At 34.8% G+C, this 16,348-nt stretch overlaps 1 protein-coding gene across 3 annotated transcripts in view; it reads left to right on the forward strand.

Moving 5' to 3' along the window:
- Positions 1–15,091, forward strand: part of GRIK2 (glutamate ionotropic receptor kainate type subunit 2) — a 359,554-nt gene extending 344,463 nt beyond the window's left edge. For 2 of the 3 annotated variants that reach the window (XM_063153074.1, XM_063153076.1), the window contains 2 exons: positions 3,654–3,831; positions 10,127–10,292. In XM_063153074.1, the coding sequence (XP_063009144.1) occupies positions 3,654–3,831; positions 10,127–10,140 (192 nt within the window). In that variant the 3' untranslated portion in view covers positions 10,141–10,292. Of the gene's footprint in view, positions 1–3,653; positions 3,832–10,126 lie in introns of all 3 variants that reach the window. The other variant, XM_063153075.1, reaches the window with a different exon arrangement.
- Positions 15,092–16,348: the final 1,257 nt, after the last annotated feature.

Here is a 16,348-nt window from a genome sequence, read left to right on the forward strand (position 1 = left end):
ACAATTATGATGTCTTTCCTCTTTTTTTTTAATTGATGTGCATCAATGCATTTTGGGATTATGTCCATTTCACACATTTAGTTTTGTATAGCTCATATTATTATCGGAAATGCCAGTGAAAACATTGACCTTGAAAACCATTAATATTTAGCACAATATCTTGATGATTCTCAGTTTGAGAATTTATTGACCTTTCCTTTGATTTTGTGTGTTCAGGGTTTTTTCTAAGTATGCTCTGAGATTATTTGCATTTTCATACCACCCTTACACAGTGATTAGATACTACTGTAAGAGTCAGTTGTGTGATAGAAACTACATGTGCACTGCTGAGAACATTAGAATGAAATTCACAGCATTGACGAAGGCAGTGCCACGGATGTATAGACCATTGATTGTTGTCACCGTTGTAAATTGTTGTCCTTGTGCCTGTTCTTGTGAGGGTTTCTTTGGAGAAGGTGACAATGACTGGAGAAATTATCTGCAAACCTGGTTTTATTGATGTAGTGGTTCCACACCCTTCTCAAGAGGCAAGGAGGGGCCAAGAGTTGATAGGTTGAAACAGCTGCTGACCATATACAGTTACACATCATCCTGATTTTGCTTCTCTCAAATATGATTTAACTTTTCTCATTTTGTTTACATGGAGTCAGTGTAAATGCTAACAAGAGTTTATCTTCCAAAGTCCCTTTACGATCTATTTGTACTAGGATAAGTTTCATTCATTATGTCTTACAATCCTGCTTTTTAGAATTCATGTCAGCCAAGGGCAAATATATAGCTTTTCCTATGTGTTAAGGACTTACAGAAATAATTTAATAATTCCTGAAATATTTTGATGCTTCTTTGTCAGCAGGATGCATAGAAAGTCAGTATTTTAATCTTTGTTAAAATTGTTATCTAACCAAAAATGCAAAATCAAATTTCAATTGTTTTATATGAAAAACTGAAAAGGTTTTAGGATCCTTCTTATTTTACCATAATATTTTATGATGTGGTGGTTTGGGTTATTTTTCCAAATTTTACTAAATTAGTTGTGACTAAAGTACTTTACTTTCTCAAAAAAATGCAGTTATGTCAGTTTTGCTGGAGTTCAAAAATATTCCTGATAGTTTAATATCAAAAGCTTTTGAATTTGGGACAGTAATTTATAATAGTTTTGGAACAATACCAAAGTAAATCTCAGCCTAGTGATTTTTTTCCAGGGGGAGACACGTTCAAAAGATTTTAAAGTTGAAAAGCTTGTTCCTCAGGCTACAAGAAACAAAAGGATGTGGACATTCTTGGTAAATTGAAGTAAAAGCTTTGGGATTTGTATCCCAAGTAGCTTTTACATGACCTACAGTCAGTGATGTAGTTCTGTATTTTTGTGTCACATTTTTTAATGGAGCAACCTCAGAAATTGTACTTTTGGCTGCAAAAAGCAGCAGCTGGGACGGGTCATGGAAGAAAGTGTTTTTCCAACATAAGCACACTGCATTCTGCAGATATGCTGTTGGAAAATTAGGAACTTCTATCATCCTGTAGTCCCCTGAGCACTGTGTGAGTATCTACAAACTTGTATGGTTGATCTGTGTGTGTGTAGGTGCAGAGATTATGTGAATTTCAGGTATTAATTTTAATTAAATACCCTCTTGGCAACCATGTAAGTATATATTAGAGAATGTTTTCTAAAGGGAGGAATTATTACAAAACCCAACAAATCAAAAAAAACCTCCCCAAAACCAAAATCCAATCTACATCTCCAAATATCCTACCAGAAGAAAAAAAGAAGAAGAAAAAAATGGAAAAAACAAGTAACCAACTGTGGCATTTTAAAGTAATTTGCAAACAATAAAATACTAAAACCAAGAATTCTATTTTGATTTTTGATTGCAGCTCAACCAGTAACTGTTTGGTAATGGATCTTTTTTTCTGAGGTATTTTTAATGTCTTAATTTTTGTCTTTCAAAAAACAACTGAAAATACAGGAGTGTATGTAAAGTTCATAAATACTTAAGTGCACAAGCTCAGGAAGTTCACTATAGTTTCATATTCATTCAGTCAAAGGTTATCTGAGTTATGGAATATTTAAAATTTGACAAGAATTTGAAGTTGGACAAAAAAATTTGGAAACATCTAAATGTTGTGTTCTTTATAGCAAATATGGTTCACTGTCACTTATCAGTAGAAACACATTATATGATTATTTTCTCCTCTGATAAAAATATTTTTTCATTTTAGTAGAAAAAATGTCAGATCTTAAAGCATTTGTATCTTTCTAATAATTTTTCACTGTCTTCCTCTAAATATTACTGTAGTGTATAATATTTTAATATAAAACATTAAAATTCTGATTTTTAATTGATGAGCTATGCTATAATTAAATGTAGTAGCAAATACAGTTTAGTTCAGCTGATTTATTTACTTTGACTTTTGTATAGGTCAGCAAAATAACATGAAGCGTTTCCTACCACCTTTTAGATTAAGAAAATATCCTTGACATATAATTGCAGAGAAATGGGAGCTAAAACTTTTGATATTATGTACTGCAATATGGCTGTAACAGTTTCCAAAACAGTAGAAAACCTTGGCATTAAATTAATATTAACAGTCTCTCTCTGTTCAATATGATTTGAGGCCATGCCAGATTTCTCATTGGGTTCATACTGTCACACTGAACTATAAAACTAGTATAAATTTTTACAGTGAATAAAGTACTGAGGACTTAATCTGAGCAAATTTTGAAAAAAAAAAAAAGCTGTTTAGAATTCACGTAAGAAAGGTTATATTTATTTTCTAAAATATCTCTGCAAAATTATTTTCAAATCATGTCATACAAAGCATTTTAATCCAGACAGATTGGTACTGCACAGCATTAATTACATATCATCATCACTTCCTTTCACCATGCTTGGTGATCCATAAACCTGACATGCCTTTGACAAAAAGAATGAATTTGGATGTAGGATCAAAGATGATTCAACAGGTGAATGACTCTTCACAGCCTGTGACTGAGAATTTCAGATCTCCGTGGATTGACTCAGTGCAACCAGGATCACCTCTGCTGAAAGGCAGAAAAATATCTGCACAGGTGTGTTTGCAAAATACACACCCATTGACTTTGGAATGGTTATTGTTCTAAACCAGTTAGGCAATGCCATATATTCTGTTATTTATTTTCTCAGTGACAGCTACATGGCTGAAGTACTATTAATTGATCTCAGTCCTTGTTGAGCACCTGCCAGTCTTGTGCAGCCATTGTCCAGGGACATGAGACAGCAGTATCATGTTCTGGAAGAAGATCTGGGCTGGTGTCACAAGGTTTACATCAGTGGAAATGATTGCCTCTGACTGAAACACTAATGACAAATAGCACTTAAAGCCACTCTGAGTTTGAAAACACAGACCTAAACCTAAAACATGTGAGACAGTCAGCCTTTTCCTGAAGAGGCTGAAGTGAAAAATGAGGATAGAAGATACCTTCTGAGTGCTTGCCTTTGCCTGTCCAGCACAACCCCTGTCTCCCTGGGATTAAATTGCCACCACCCCCCTATTTCAGCCAGGCACTGGAAGCTCAAAATGACTGCACAGTCCTGGTCTGACAATAGAGTAGGACTGTGTTTCATCTGCGTGTCGATGACACCACAGCCCAAATTATTTCATTATCTCCTCAGTGGCCTCATATACATGTTGAAAGGAGAGATGACAGGATGAAACCTTGTGGAATCCTGCATGAGAGAGAGCCCTCGGGGCTGATGAGCAATTGCCCTATGACATCCTCTGGGATATCTCTGAGAGGAAAGAGTGGAACCACACAAGTGCAATCCCTTCTGCCCCAGCCTAGGTCCACAGGTGAGTCAGAAAAACATCATGGTCAGTGTGATGGCCAGAAAGGCTGCTGGCAGAGCCAAACAAAAACACTTTGAAAAAAGCTTTCTGCACTAATAGAAGCTCCCCATCAACCACAGGAAGAAGGGTAGCTGTCAGGTTGGAAACAAGGAAAATAGTTTCAGAAGACTTTAAATGAACTCAAGTGTTTCTTTCCTGGAAGTCTCTGTTACCCGCCAGAGAGCATTTTGTTCTGCTAGGAAATAAATTTTAGAATTTGAGTGGCAGAATTGTTCTTTTGTGGGTGTTTTTTTTTGTTTGTTTGTTTGCTTTATATTGTTTTTTTTTTTGTGACACCAGTTGATAATTTATTTAAGGCAAGCTGGAATTTTATTGTCCCACAGGGAGACACTTGCAATAAGCACCAGAAGTGGCCTGCAGTGAGGTCCTGTATGTCATCTGAGTTCATCTCATAACTCTAAAACTCAGCAAGGAAAAAATTTTCAGCCTGCAGAAAATTGTTTCAGTGTTGCTTTGTTATAGGAAGGGTCAGTCCCATTAGACTTTTTTGATCCTCTCTGTCAAATAGCTACTAAAGTCCTTGAAACAACCAGCATTCTCTTACAGGGTAAAGCACCTCATGCTTCATCAAGCTGACTGGAACTACTCTACTGGTGGTCGTTTTGTAGATACTGTGGTGAAAACAAAGCTTTATCTGTGGAATTAAAATTTTCACTTTGCTTGATATTATTGCCTTCATTTGAGTTGGCAGTGAAATTTCTGTTTCATACAAGGGACATGTATTTTGGTCTATAATATATTTTGGTCTGAAAATAACTTCCTAAAATGGTTGCTTGTTCCATTCCCACCAAAACTCCAAATAATTGCTTAATCTAAAACTGAGAATATGCTGGTGATATGTTCAGGTAATTGCTGTGAATTTAGTCTGGAGTGCACTTGTGCATTATAATTGCTATGGATTTAAGGTGTACTGCATCAGAAAAATCGGTGGCAAAATATTTTTAATGTTACTGTATTGAGCATAAATATATATGTATAGTATGCCCATGTGCAACCTTTGATCTACAGTCATGCTTAAGAATAGGTATATAACTAAACAACCTAAAAATCTGATCATAACAAGTACACTTCAACTGTGAAATGCTTGTACTCCAACTACTGTGATATATTATTTCACTTTTTCTGTGGTTATTTTCTCTTTAATTGTTCATCTCTTTGTGATCCTAAGCCAACATTTTGATAGAATTTATTTTTCTGCCTAGAGGGTTTGACAGATTTTCCACACACATATTTAAAATCCCTGAAGGAGTGGCATAGGAATCAGAAAGCGATTAGGAAGGAGAGTCAGGGTAGGACTGTGCATTCATTCTCAGCTAACTTCAAGATAAAAAGCAGTTTGATTGCTGTGTCCTCCTGGATGCTAGAACAACAACCCATAACAAGACAATACAGGATTAATGCTGTTACTGCTTTAAGATAATTAAACAAATCTTCAAATAATGTCTGACAGACAAGACTGGAAGTAAATAACTTCTCAGTAAACCTTAGATCCTTCCATTGAATGCTGACATCTTTATATTTTGTGCCTAAAAGAAGGGAAAAATATAAACTGGTAATTGGAAACTTTTTAAAATTTAAAACACGCTGAATAATAATCACTTAAATCAGAATGTTTAGAGTGGTGTAGGCAGGCCGTTCTCTCTTCCCGTTGCTCTTTTTAGGCTGTTGAAAGAAAAATTTATAGTAATAGTCTCATAATTATGCATCTAACAAATGCTATTATGATTTCTAAATACCTTTCTAAATTCCCATAAAGGAAAATAATGAAAGCAGTGTGTTATCTACCTTTTATATTAATACACGTGCAAAACCACATTTATTTTTTCTCATGCAGTAAAGCCATGCATAAGCTGTCTAATCAGCTTGTAAGCAGTGGTAACATTTTACAAAATTCTCATCTTGATTCTCCATGACTTGTGAGATGTCAGCTGTGGCAAAGAATGTCAGAGGTGTCAGTTACTTCTTTATTCATTTTAAGGAGATGAACTTTTTTCAGAATTGTTTTGTGTTCGAAGGGTAAGAACTACAGTTCTGATTAAAATGATCTTCTGTACACTTCTTTTGTAATATTTTATCATGATATGCTGCAACAAAACAGATGCACTTATGTGCACTATGGTTTAGAGAGCTGTATGCTGTCCTTAAATTCTTCTAGCATTTGATTATATCTAAGATGACTTGGAGGCTGCATTTACTTTCTGGCAGCATTTAAGAAAACAACTTAAGATTTTGTAAGGGTTAGTGAAAAATCGATAAAAACTGATGTTCTTGTAACATGCCTGCAGTGTGGAAGGTAAGTTGGGAGCAAGAGGTTATTTTCTTTGAATTAAATGGAGAGTCTTGTAATCTATACTAAAGTGCTCAATTCCATGATGGACAACAGTTTTGAAATGTAGCCTTTCACTTCTGTAAACATTATGTTGTTTTCCCTTAGCAGTTGAACAGCAAGGATCAAGACACTGGATTTTCTTTTGTAAAATCATATATGAAAATATCTTCTATCTGTCACAAAAAAAATACTCTTGAGGTGCTTCTTGTTTTCATGTCTTATTATTCAAAAAATACCTGTATCCTCACACTGAAAGAACACAAAGTTTAACAGTATAAAAAAAGGAGACTACAGAGATTGGAATAGAAATTAGAGCAAAAAAAATTAATTTCAATGTAAAAAAAGTAAACCATAAATCCTTTCTAAAATTTATTGAATATTACTTTTTTGATATGTGTGAAAACTCTTCCTTATATTTCTCAGATAGAACCCAAAGAAGAAAAAAGATCTGGATCATGAACTCTTACATAGCCTTGAAATGATATTTTTAAAATATATACTATTTCAGTGAGTGAAATTTGAAACAAGCAAACAAACAAACAGAAGTTATGTAGCAATACTCTTAATCAGAAACAATATTTTTTTTCCCGTATGCACATACAAGATAAAATAAAAAATTTATAAAAAATAAGTTGAAAACATAGAATGGAAGAATATATAAAATAATTCTCAAAGTTATGGCACCTGTTTTATTAAGACTGTCAGTCATTAAAACATTTCCCTTTTAATAAGTTTTAACATCCAGGTAAAATTCTCAGATAAAATGTGTTGTCAAGTTTCTTGAGATATTATTTTCAGGGTATTTCAGAATTTTGCCATGTATCTTCTCACCTCTTGGATGTTGGTTGTCCATTTCCTACTGGTATTACCTAAAAATTTATACCCTTTTCAGATTTTGCAAAGGTTTTGGTGGATTGATTCCCCTTGAAAAGGATCTGTTCTAATTTGGTACTCTTCTTAGACACCTTGGCAAAAAAAAAAAGACAAAGAACACAATCTTGAAAGTTTTAAGAGCTAATGCATAATTTTAAAATTTAGAAGGATTTTGTTCCTCAGAATGTTTTAGCTAGGTCTTTAATTCCAGAGGTGAGAGCCATATGATGGCTACAAGTGGTGTAGTGCTGAGTTGCACCATTTACTTCTTAATGTATCCCTATGAAATTCCTGAGTTATATGCTAGGTTCCTCACACAGTGAAAATGCCAAGATCTTCAAGCCTTAGCAATTTAGCCTGTAAGCCATTAGGGAATACTAAATTAAATCTTGCCCTTTTAAAATATTTCAGGGTTAATTTCAATTTCAGAATCATAATAGCAGTTTTGATGTTAAGCAACAGCACTTTATTAGATGAAAGGGAAAATCTAAGAGAACTGAATATTTTCTTTTAAAGCATAGCAGGATAAGGAGGGATAGTTGTCTGCTTTCTACACAATGGTCAGCAAAGATATCTTATGCATTAAGATCTGACATATTACATTCAAACCATTCAATCAGGAATTTTAGCCACCTCATTCACACAAAGAAAGCTGTCTTGTATGTCAACCCAGCGCACATTGCAGAGCTCACTTCAGCCAGAAATGCCAAACTTTTGGCTCTGAAGGAAATGTACTTGACTGTGAACCAGAGAAATATGCCGCCTTCTCATTTGGATTCACAACTTAAACTTTTCTTAGTTGTAGGTGGTAAAATAATTTCTGCTGTGAGTTGAGTAGGCATTATTGCTTTATTTCAAACAGCGGGAGAAAGAAGTGCTTCAAAGGAAGTGTGTCACACCCAGAGTAAGATTATAGTTTCCTTCAATTCCTGCCTGCCCATTTCCTTATTCATGCAAAGTATTAGGGAAGAGGGCATTTGTTCGGGCTTTGTTGGATTCATGCTCAGCTCTAATTCCTAATTAAGACAACTCATATTTGCACATGCTCAAAATGGAATTTTATGTAATACCATTGAAGTTTTCAGAGAAACAGGAACTACTACTGAAGCCCTTCCTCTGCTGCTGTGTGCTCTCATCCCTAATCTACAGAACAGCTCATGTTTTCCCTGTCTCCCTTTCTCTCCCTATGCCTCTGTTAGCTGCTACCATGCCAAGTGGAACAGGATCAGCAGGCAGCAACTGCAAGTGACCTGCAGGTCTAATGCCTCTAGGTTATAGCTCTTTACTGAGACACAAGCTTAAATCTCTCTGGCAGAAGATGCTATTACATTGACATTCTGAAATGTGACTCATGTTCAGCCATAATTCTCCAGCTGATTGCTGTCTGCACCAAAGAAAAGGATATCTGCCACAGATTCTTCTTTAGCAGTTGTCACGCTTTTTAAGGATCTTGGCTTGTTAGGTCCTCTCAGAGCATATCTATTGGACTGATAACCATGCATGGAGAACTGGAATGTGAATTCTAACAGGATCCACAACCAAACCAAGCACCAGTGTGCTTCACAGAATTTCTACTATTGCCAAATGACAAAGCTGTAAATTTTAATGGGGAGAGCTGAGTGTCTTACTGCTTTCAGCCCTGGAGATTGGAAGCTGAATGCAGACTTATATGAATACAGCTTCAATCTAGGTTCTCAGTGAACTAGGTTTGGTGTGTTGTTTAAATATTTTCTGGATCTAATCTCCAAGCTACAGGTTTGTATGATAATGAAGATTTAACATAAATAAATAAAACAGGATTTTTATTTGAAAGCTAAATGAGACAATTATATGTTGACTACCACTAATGAAACAAAATCAAAAATGGTCATGAGGTAGTTAGAGTAATTCTAGGTGCTTTGACTTTTTTACTTCTTGTTCGATAGGTTGTTTGTCGGTTTTTCATTTGTTCATTTGCTCTTTTTTCCCTGATCATGTCCCTGGCCTGGGGATTAGTTATTAAGTGAGAAAAATGCAAAGGGTTAGACCATATCTCAAATTTTCTTTGGCTGAGAGCAGTTGCCAGAGGCTTGGCTTAACATCTCAGCTTCTGGGATGGGTTATTTAGTTAGTGTATTTCTCCATTACCTGGAAAATGTTTAAGTTAAATTATGATGCCAAGCCCAAAAGTGAGACCTTTTTTTCTTATTACCATATGTCATTTGATACTCCCATTCTCACACTGAGAGAAGGTTAATTGCTCAGCACACCATTAGCAGTGGAGAATTCAGTCAGACAGAGGGAATAGGGAGATTTTATTTTCCTTTTCAAATTGCTTGCACTGCAAACTGGAAAAAGGGCTTTGAGGATTTGATATAAATATGTTAATAAACTTTTTTTAATAATACACTTTTCATGAAGATCAACGAAACTGAATTGCTGTTTTGTTTCTTTTTGCAAACACATAATCTATAAATGATAATCAGTAGTGGTAAAAGTGTTTATATACAGAAGATATTATAGATTATGGAGTAAATATCAGTTTTCAGTAATAGATCTGGATTTTAACAGTATTTAAAGATGAATTTAGGTAAACTCCCTATACTAAAACTTTATGTTTTGTGGAAGAGCTCTCACTTTATTTCCATAGAAATGCAATTATTATTCTGAAATATAAAGTAAGCTAAAAGATTCTACTGAATGCCTAACAGATATGTAACATGGGATACTGTACTATAAAGCTAACATGTTGACAGAAAATCTGCTTGAAGTAGTTTTATGTAACATATGCAACTAGACTTAATACCTAACAGAAAAACAATTGTACCGGCAAGGTGATTTTTACACTGTTTGATAAGTAATTTTAATTATTATTAAATAATAATATGCATATATAGGGATGCATATAATAAGGCCAGAAATTTGTTTTGAGCTTCAGACTGGAACAAAGCTAAGAATGACAAGTGTGTGCCGGTATAACGAATCTGCTTCTAGACATTGCAGTTAGTAATTTCTTACAGCTATTTCTTTTTCTTGTTCCTCTGTTTCCCTATGTAGAGGTCCTTCTGTAGTGCCATGGTAGAGGAGCTGAGGATGTCCCTGAAGTGTCAGCGCCGATTGAAACACAAGCCACAGGCCCCTGTTATTGTGAAAACAGAAGAAGTTATCAACATGCACACATTTAACGACAGAAGGTTGCCAGGCAAAGAAACCATGGCATAGAGCTGGGAAGCCAAATACCCCAAGCACAAACTGTCGTCTTTTTTCCAAACAACCTTGCGAGAATGTTTCCTGTGGAAATATGCAACAAGTGCAAAATAAAATGAGTTACCTCATGCCGCTGTGTCTATGAACTAGAGACTCTGTGATCTCAGCAGTTGCAATGGCCAGACTCGAATCACAAGCATCATGGATCAACCAAGTTATGCAGGGTTACACTGTTTGTCATGGGTTTCCATCATTCTGAATGAATGAATGTTCCATGTGAGTTTTGTGGCTGGTTTCAAATGCAGTCTCAGTGAGAAGTTGCAGGTTCCTTTTGAAGTTCAACAGTTGCCAGAAAAGGGAGAATAAATGCCCAAGATGACACAAACCACAGAAGGAGTCTAGTAAAAGTAATGTCTCAGAACTGTAGTGGAACAAGAAACCATATGTTCTTCTGAACTTCCCAGCACAGAAAAGTTGGTAACTGCTGGTAGACTGAAACTACCATCTGGACAAGGTGATATGATCTTCCTGGATTGAAGAAATGTTAAAAGTGAAGAAACATGAATCCCATGAATAGAAGAATAAATATAAGGATGCTCACCTGTTTTGTTTTGTTTTTTTTTTTTTTTTTTTTGTTTGGACTGTTTGTGACACTGAACTAAGTAAATAAATAATAATTATGAAAAAAAAAAGAATTTAGCTGGGTTGGAACTTTGATCTAAAAAACCAACAAAAATATTTCCAGAATTTTGACCCAATTTTTAGATGAATGAAACTTTCCTTAGTACAAAGGAATGTATCTTACAAACTTTAGATATAAGCAATTGATTTTCTTTTCTATAATTGTGAAAAGAGGGAGGGGGGGTGGGAAGCAGTGTATTTCACACATAGAGGGCTTGCATTTTAGCCTGAATGGGTTTTGAAACACTTGTTCCTGCTACTAATTGAACTCAATGGAGCCTGAGCAATTCTCGCTAATGTTGGAAGAGGGATGGGTCACCTAAAAGAAGTGAATGTCAAGAACTTAAAGGAGGACTGCATTTTTCAATACAGTCACAGTACTAAATGAACAATATTCTTGAGCAGTTTTTTTTTCCAAAAAAAAAAAAAAATGTTCAGGTTTATTTGTGGAAATGCAAGATTTCTATGAAAATAGTTTTTGTATGGAAATTTTTGTAATACTTTTTATCAACAAAATAAGAACATGTGTTTCCATCAGGGGTGTGATGCCAAGCATGAGTGGTAGTGCGTGCGCACCACCAACGTTTGGTGAAAACTATTTTTATCATGAAAAAGGAATCTTAGAAGAGACATATTTTCAAGTTATATAATATAAAAAAATAGGTGCACTACCACCACTGCTTACCATGCTACACCCCTGGTTTCCACTGAGCTGATAACATGTTGTCATGAACAATTGTGTGTAAATGGTAAAAGACACAGACCTCTTGAACACATTGTGATAGAAGTTAATATGCACTCAGTTTGCTGTTTGAATCCAATGCACAAAATTAAAAAAAAAAAAAAGAAAAAAAGAAAGCATTAAATTTATGTCAATTTTAGTTGGTTTGGTTTTGCTGCGTGATTTGAGCAACATATGTGCAGTACTTTGTGTCAGTACTGGTACTTAGCTTCAGCTTAGTGCCCTATCCTGATGAGTCTTGCCACTAAATTTGTGACAAGGGAGTTGCTGGGATTTCCGACAGAAGCCATTACAGCACATTGTGATAATATTTGCAGGATTTGGCTCTTAGCTGCTTCAAAGCTAAATTATATGTCCTGAATGTGGTGAGTTCCTGGACATAACATTTTGAAATGCTGCCCTAAAGATGATGAATCTTGCACCTCTGTCTACTGTAAATTTATTTGTATCTCAACAAGAAATGTATAGTATGGACTATGTAGGAATGTTATGCCAACCAAAAAAGATTATTAAGATGGTCTTTACATGGAAAAAAAATTTACTTTAACCCCCAAGACCATAAAATACATCCCCAAAACATGGAAATAATCATAAATAATGTCATCGGTGAGTAAAGATGATGGCACAGAAATATAAAATATATAATCCAAACTGTAAAAATTATATAATGAAATTTGGGGGTGAATGGGAGGTTTGTGTCTACTACTCAGTTATCATAAATCTTCATAGAGATTGAGCTGGCCATTTCCATTGTGAGCAGGGACTGAGAAAGCAAATTCTCTTATATTTGTGAGTTTCATCCCCATTTATGTGATAACAAAGAACAGGTTATCTTTGTCTGAAGTATAAAGAAGATAAAAACACTTTAAGCAATTTTTCTGGAAATGAGTAAACGTACATAATTTATATTTAAGTTAATTCTTTAAAACACAAAGGGGAAAAGAGTAACTGTCATAACACAATGAAAACTCCTAATTATGATGGCTTGGAATGGAAAAAATTGGCTATTGCATTTGATTGATGATTTACAATAAAATTTGTAAAATCATGTAATAAAATGCTGTATTATATTCAAACATACTGTTCTTTTCTCCATTGAGGATGTTGACATAAGCAGGATTTCATTCTCACCTTAATGCTCAAGACTAATTCTCATTAAGCTTTTTGTGAGCCAAAGTAACAGTGAGTGCAGGATATGTCCCAAATATTTCATTGGGTCAAAGTTCCCCAAGGAACAAAACTTCTGTCATGGAGGTAGTATAGCTTAATTAAGATTTTGGTCAGAATTTCAGCCTTCTTTTATTGAGAAAAATAGGTAAAGTAACTGGAGATTTGTATTAAAGATCAAAACTAGAAATGCATGGCTCCACAGATTCAAAGTAGTAAAATGAGTTTTTTTTCAACAATCATACACTAACTCATGTTGTTACTCTGTTGTGCATTAGTAATTATTTCTGTATTAAGACAGTTACAGAAAATTGACTAATAAGACCTGACCCCCAAAAGAGTAGAAAAAACTACGGATAGTTTTGTACTTGAAAAAGCCCAATTTCTTTAAATTTCTTAAAAATCTTCAAAATCTTAATTTTCTTTTTACTGCTGTGAAAAAAAAATCCTCAATTCTGAAGAAAAATTCTTGGTATGGAAAGGCCTCTGAAAGGCTTACCCCAATATTAAAAAATTTTCATGCTGTATAAATTTCTGTACTGTCATTAAAAGTGATGGAACTTCCCACCAAAGCTTCCCACCAAAAATCAAAAGAGGATCTGGCCCACGAAGATTCAGAATCCATTTATAACTGCTTTATCTGGTCTCATAAAACAGCTTAATTAGTCTGCTGATTTCTCAGGAAGGACAGGATGGTGGGTGCTTCTCTGACTGATCTTAAATGTCACTCTAGAGAAGAATTTTAAAGCAGTTATAGCTCAGTGAAGTGGCGCTGCCTGGTGGATGACAATTCGAGGTAAAAATTGAACAGGACTTTTTTCCCCCGTCTGTTTCAATGAAAATAGACATCTTTAAGACACAAAAGACACACTATTTATATCTTCAGGTTGCCTCAGCATGGTTGTATAGCAATAGATAACTAGAAAAAAAAGGATAAAACCCCTTTTATGTTGTTGATAAATGTAATTTGTGGAGGACTGTTAGTGAAAATAATGAGCGAAATGGTTGGATGAAATCAAGAGATGTCTGGTCTTTTACAGTGAATGAGGATTTGTCCAATTATAGACATCAGCAGGTCTTTTTAATGGTATTCTCCTTTTATATAAACAGAAGTACAGACACATACAGGGAGTATTTGGCAGATTTTATATGCAATATTTCTGTCTGAAATTTCTGTCTCAATTTTCTGTTGAAGAATTCAGCATAGATTTGAAATAACCTTTTCTTTCATTTTATTATTTCTCGAGACTCTGATCATTAATCTTTCCTGATTTCATCCATAGAGTGTTCACAACCCCCAAAATAACACAGTTTAGTCCTACTACACTAACTTGTTAATATTTCAGAATTTAAAAAACGTACTTTATCAGGGAAGAAAACATATTGTGCCAAAATCCAAAGCCACAATAGGAGAAATGCCCTAATATTCTACAAAATAAAAATATTTTCAGGGAAAAGGGATCATGAGCAGAGGTAATGTCATACTAAGATGTAAAACATTATGCTATAAAATAATGTTTTATTGTTCTGATGTTAAGGATATTAGAAAAATGGGAAGCACTTCAGATACAACTTCACTTAGTCTCCAAATACATCAACAAACACTAAATATGATAACTGAAATACTCCTTTGAAAGAAGTGTGAGAACTTCTATTTAACAGTAATCAAGGTTTTAGCCAATACAGCCCCAAATATGTACAGATATAATATCTAAGGCAGAACTAGGTGTACAGAAGCAATTGTGTCTCTGTCAGAATTTCAAGGATGTATTGGAAAACAAAGAGTTGCTGAGGTTGGCTTCTCCTACTTAGAAGATTATTGCTCTCCAACCTCAAACATGCTAGTGTCCTGTTCTCTCCCAGTCTTACCTCTCTGCCTTCCTACAGGCACCTCTGACAGTATGAAGTTTATTTTTAAAGCCCTTTTCTTCTGGCCTTCCTTTAAAAATAGTTCTAATTAAAAATAAAGTTACTCAAACTCCTCATCTCCCCAGTTTGTATCCACCAAGATAAAAACATTGGCTTTTCATGTGACTGTAATCTAATTGTCTTTATTTTCATTTACTACCCCTCTCTGTCCCCTGCCTGTGTTATCTTCTCCTGTTGTTCTTGTACTTGCCTAGACTGTAAGCTCTTAGGGGGCAGGAATCTGTCTTTGATTTGTTCTATGTAGCACCATGACCTATGGAGCTATATAAATAATAAAAAATGTAGATCTTCTTAAATGATGTTTGAAGTGATAGTGATCTGATTGACTGCCAGTCTAGTAATATATTGTTTTAGCTCATTGCCTGAAATCCTAATCACTGCAGCAATAGAATAATAAAAAAAAAAAAAAATAAAATCAACCCAAAGGGGCTATCACACTGACTCATCTTACTGGAATTTTCCCAACATGGTCGGGGTATAGGAAGATAATGTCATGTTCACATACCTTCTATAATGGTTTAAATATTTAATCAGCTACATTAGAATTTTTTTTAAAAAATAAGTAGGTTAACACAGATATACAGGATGAGTTTTGGAATGAGAATTTTGATTGGTCAAAGTTTGGAAAAGTTATGATTAAGAGATTGGTTAAGCTGCACACCAGGAACCTTTCCTTCCTTCATCATTTCAACCCATTTAGTCAACAAGCCCCTCATTGCTGAAATCTATTGCAATCCTGTTTTGCTAATAATTTTATGGATGTAGTTAGAAATTTCCTACAAAATATAGTTCTGAACAAAATTCAAGAAATACTTCCTCTTTCTTCTATTCAAAACACTGTCTTTCTATGTCTGCTGGAATGAAAAACTGGGAATTCAAGAAAAATGAAATATAAATGAAAGGAAACAAGTCTTGAGGACAAACATATCAGCTTTCCCATTTACCTTTTTCTTCTTCAAGGAGTGACATTCTGTATCATTGAATTTAGCTCTTCTGAATGTTGGTGTCTATACTGACAATTCTACATGAATCTGTCTTTCATGAATTCTCAGAGCCAAAAGATTACCTGCCTTTCTTTCCTCATCACAAAATGCATTGTTTTTCCAGATACTTAGGAAATTGAGTCATAAGTTAAGAAAATAAAAAATCCTAAAGCTTCCTTTTTGCCATGACTGTAGGAGTTTTGCTTGGTGGAAATAGGATACATTACATTAAAAATTGCATGAAAACATTGAAAATTGGTAAAGGATCTATAGTTAGAGTTCCTTGGGCAGCACTGACCACAACAGACCAAATCTGTAGTGATTTGGTTTTGAAGGTACAAGTTCTACTTATGATGGGTTTATGCCAATGATTGTCTTACGACATTTACCCATAAGTAGACTGCTGGCTGCTGTGCCCAGGGAACGAAAAGCAGCCTAACAGAGTAACCATTATCATTCTCTTTATACTGTTACCATGCTAACTGGCTGGGCCGCTTGGGCTCAGGTAAATCAACAGAAATTTCTGATATGTACACCTGCTAAGCAATTTTATGCATTAACATCTGTCTT

Source organism: Melospiza melodia, chromosome 3 (genome assembly GCF_035770615.1).
Source record: "Melospiza melodia melodia isolate bMelMel2 chromosome 3, bMelMel2.pri, whole genome shotgun sequence".
Taxonomy (NCBI): Eukaryota; Metazoa; Chordata; class Aves; order Passeriformes; family Passerellidae; genus Melospiza; species Melospiza melodia.